General features: G+C 33.2%; 1 protein-coding gene across 1 annotated transcript in view; it reads left to right on the top strand.

Annotated features, from left to right (window-relative positions):
- Window positions 1-753: 753 nt before the first annotated feature.
- The window catches only part of LOC106461742 (calpain-A-like), an 80,853-nt gene continuing 77,231 nt past the window's right edge, over window positions 754-4,375 (top strand). Inside the window, exon 1 of the mRNA XM_022388774.1 lies at window positions 754-969. Within this exon, the coding sequence (XP_022244482.1) occupies window positions 922-969 (48 nt within the window). The 5' untranslated portion in view covers window positions 754-921. The remainder of the gene's footprint in view (window positions 970-4,375) is intronic.

A 4,375-nucleotide genomic window follows, 5' to 3' on the forward strand; every position in this document is an offset into this window, starting at 1 on the left:
TCGGTATCAGAACTTAGTTCACATTTGTAGCCTCTATTACACACCCGGCGTATATATTTCGTTCTTGATATCGTTTGTTAATTTGTTAACTTTATTTTATTCATGTTTAAAGCCGGAACGTTTACTTTTTCGATTATGAATCCTCGAAATAAAAGTGTAATTGTAAGAAATTGAAATATATATCCACTAGTTTGTGTCTGCACCCTATGTTCTTGTCGCTGTTGTTTTTTTAAACTGACCAACAGATTAAGAACGTTAACACCTGAAAACTGATAAGTTTAAGAACATAAGAAACCTCTCCATAAGAATACTGTAGCGTTTATTTGCAACTGTAAATTTATTTTTAATATATGGGCAAGTAGAATCAATTGTTCATGGTGCTCATCAGATTGAATTGTTGGGCTATTTAAATCGCTAGTAAGTCATGAAAGACTGTAATAATAATTGCTAAAAAATTAAGTTGGGCTTTTTAAATAGTAAACGTACTTTAAGCATACGGTGAGTAAGCTAAAGTTATTAATTTTATTTCAAAGAACATGTATAAATAGACGGGAAAATAGTAAATTCGGTTATATTTGATTTACATAAAGATTGCCTTTCTCTAACTGAGCGCCCTAGAATTAGTTTAAACCACGCATGTGTAATTCGAAGATTAAACTTGAAATACATACTTACGCTACTCTAATGGCCAGTTATTTTGTTGTCTCCTGGTGGCTGGTTTGAGAAGCAAAATATCGATCAGGTCTCTTTTTACAATTCTGCAGTGGAAACCAGACAAGGGAGGACACGCTTACAAAAGAGACTGCATTTTCAACTGTGGAAGACTGAAAACAATAATTATTAGTATACATTAAATTAATTGGTTTTTGTCTGATTAACAATACAATAAGAATAACGAGTTAATTGTTTAGTGACGTCACAATGCCTTACCAGTTAACAAGCCAAGGAAAACCAATCGAAGTGTATTTGGTAAGTATACGAATCACTCTTACATATTTTAACACATACTTAGATAGTCTTCCTTTACTACAACTAATCAACTGTGACAGTTAACGCAATATCTTATTTTTTTGATTTAATTTTTCTTTTCTTCGTTTATCTGCCAAGTTTACTTGAAGTGGGATCACTTATTTTCCTGAAACACATAAAGATAAGATAGTTTAGTTCATTGTTATCTTATATATAAACATATTTTAAAACAAGTGAATCACTCGCAAACGACAGTCGATTGGATTTATTGTTTTTTGGTTCAGTTTAATCACTCTAAGTACTCTAATTTACCAGTATCGTTACGGAATTTCTGTTTTGTTTTATTTCCGTTTTCATGCATGATGTCTGCAACATAAAAGAAAGAAAAAAAATTAGCTACTTAATGTGATAAAAATGGCAATCTAAGGCCATTATAAAAGTACTTTCTAAACATTACTTCATTTACAGTAACAATATGCATTCAGAAAGATGTGTTACCATGGTGATCTGTGTTGACCTTTGTTACCTCAACTTCGTGCTGTTAACCGTGTAGTAGACATATATTTTGTCTGTAAATATGTTGTAACTTAGAAAGTGAATGTGTAATAATACGTGTAATAATATTGATATCAAAATATATAAATAATCAGTGTAGAGTATTCTTTATTCAGATATGAATTTTTTCTAAATTTCCATAGACTTGTTTTACATATAGTTAGTGTCTTCACGTTAAACTGAATGTCCAAAGGTTATACATATACCCTAATCGGGTTCCCCAGTGGGGTCAGCGGTAAGTTTCTATACATACAACGCAAACATTTAACGTTAGATTCCTCGCAGTGAACAGAACGCAGATAGCTTACTGTGTAGCTTTGCGCTAGAAACAACAACTAAAACAGCATGCCCTAATCCTTTGCTTAGGTAAAGGTTGCATACTACAACGGTTGTCCAATGGAAGTTTGTACCAGTTTTACTTTGTGTCTATTCCCTGCAATGGAGTAAGTCAATTTCAAGAGGTGATATGGATGCCTGTGCAAGTTAGTATGAGTTTGGAGGTTCTCCCCTTTGACTACGCTAATATGATATAGGCGTTGACATAGGTAATATAGGGGTAATGAATCTTTGGAAAAGCATTTTGTGCAAGGGACAAAAATGCTAGAAAAATCTACTTGTCCCTTCTCTTCTCACAAAACACACAGAAAAAGTATAATATAATTTTTTTAGATATTGCTTTTAAAATTCTGGGATAAGTAAAAACTGTTAACTTATCGTGATATCTACATTAAATGCGTAATTTTAAATACAAGATACGAAGGAACTGTACGCAGACGCAAAGTGATTATGTTTGAAAAAGTTTCTTATTCATAAAATGCGCAATCACTGAAACACTGATTATTTTCGCTATGATCTTTGTCTGTTGCCACTTATTAGATTTTGTTTACAGCACACGAAGGATGAAACGGATAAGAGTATTAATAATCATGTTTGAATTTTATATACACATGTGAAGAGCTTAGATGCTAAACACTATAAACCCAAATTTGTTATTTTGAGAAAATCAGCTTTAAAAAAATGCTATTAAATCAAAAATGGGCTAAGTATTTAATCAAAACATTAATCAAAACATTTAATCAAATTTTACAAAGTATAATTCCTTTTTGGACAAAATGCTTTATATCCATACGCTTTTTCAGTCAAATAGATGTTTCGATATTTGCAGTGGGCAGAGCGCAGATAGCCCTTTGTATAAGTTTGTGCTTAATGACAAAAAGAAAAACAAACAATCCACTAGCGTAATGCCTTTGGCAGCTCAGTTTGTCAGGAATGGCGTATAGTGCGTTTTGCTTTTGTTTATTTGTTTGTCGAATTTCGCGCAAAGCTACACGAGGGCTATCCGCGCGAGCCGTCCCTAATTTTGAAATGATAAACTGGAGGAAAAGCAACTATTCAAAACCCCTTACTACCAACTATTTGGCTACTCTTTACCAACGAATAGTAGAATTGACCGTCACATTATGATACCCCACGGCTGAAAGAGCGAGCATGTTCGGTGATGAGCTGCGTTTTTGTATGTTAGCGTGTCATTTATATTCGTTCATATACTTATGGTTTTGAACATTTAGTTATTAGGAATTTACAGCGCAGCACATAGAATACCCCATGTACGAACTACTAAAGAAATCGTAATTTATATTAATGACGCCATGAACTAAGATTGGATATATATATATATATATATATAACAGTTTGTAGCCTTTTGTTATTTTTATTATGCTGTACATTCTGTGTACAGCTAACGGTTAAATGTTAATGGACATCTATTTAACAATATCGTTTCATTAATTTAAATGTATTTATTACTATGTGTATATGTGACTGAGTGTTTGTGAATTAAGGGGATATATATATATATATCTGTGTATATAGTTTTGGTTTGAGGTACGCATTTTTAAATGGTCGTGTGTATGTGTCATACTTTTACAGTTTAGAACTTCCAGTAAATTGCATGGCTCCCAGTATGTCTACCTGGAGTATTTCATAGCAACAGAACGAACAGTATGGAAAAACTCTTTGTACAACGGGCAAAGTATAACAATAAAACTTATTGTCCCAGACATAGGGTGATATGATTCCACACCTCTGTAATGTAAATAATTACTGGATACCGCATTAGGTCTGATATAAAACTAGGGTATCTCCATGATTCGCTCTCTTAATCTCTTATCCAAGGTTGTTCTTGATATTAGTTTTTATATAAGTGTTTCACTTCTGCTCGCCAGCCACAGCAGCAGTTGCAGTCATTCTACCAAATAACTGATGCCTGTCAACTAGCTGGGACTTGCATTATTGTGTACTTTGCTGTCAGTGTTTGAAATATTACTCTACATAACATTTCTGGAACTTGATTCTATTACTATATATATTTTAAACAGACAGGATGTGTCCAGCTGTGAATTACTTTAAATCCTGACTTTATGGAGTCATTCATGGTCATGACTAGTGCAGGTGTGTCTGTCTCAGTCTGTGGCCAATACAATCATTGTCATAGCTAGCAGCTTATACCACCACCTAAGTCTAACTATTAATTGGTTACTTTATATATTATTTCATTACTGATTATTATTACTATTAAATAATAATCTGCTGCTGTCTTAAGGGAAGTCCTGAGAAGGGAAGAAGGGTTGTTTGTAGTGACAACATAGATACTTTTCATTGCTTGTTCCTCACAGTTGACAAACTAAATATGTACAAAGTTTCCCTTTTTAATAATGAGACTGATTCGATGACGAGGAACCCACTTTGAGACTAATAATGGCTGGAGACGGCTTGAATGGGTAATGAAGAAAAACTTTAATATAAGTTTAACATAACAGCAAATGTACAACGTTTCGACAAGTACCTGATG

The sequence above is a fragment of the Limulus polyphemus genome, unplaced genomic scaffold (genome assembly GCF_000517525.1).
Source record: "Limulus polyphemus unplaced genomic scaffold, Limulus_polyphemus-2.1.2 Scaffold1022, whole genome shotgun sequence".
Classification (NCBI taxonomy): Eukaryota; Metazoa; Arthropoda; class Merostomata; order Xiphosura; family Limulidae; genus Limulus; species Limulus polyphemus.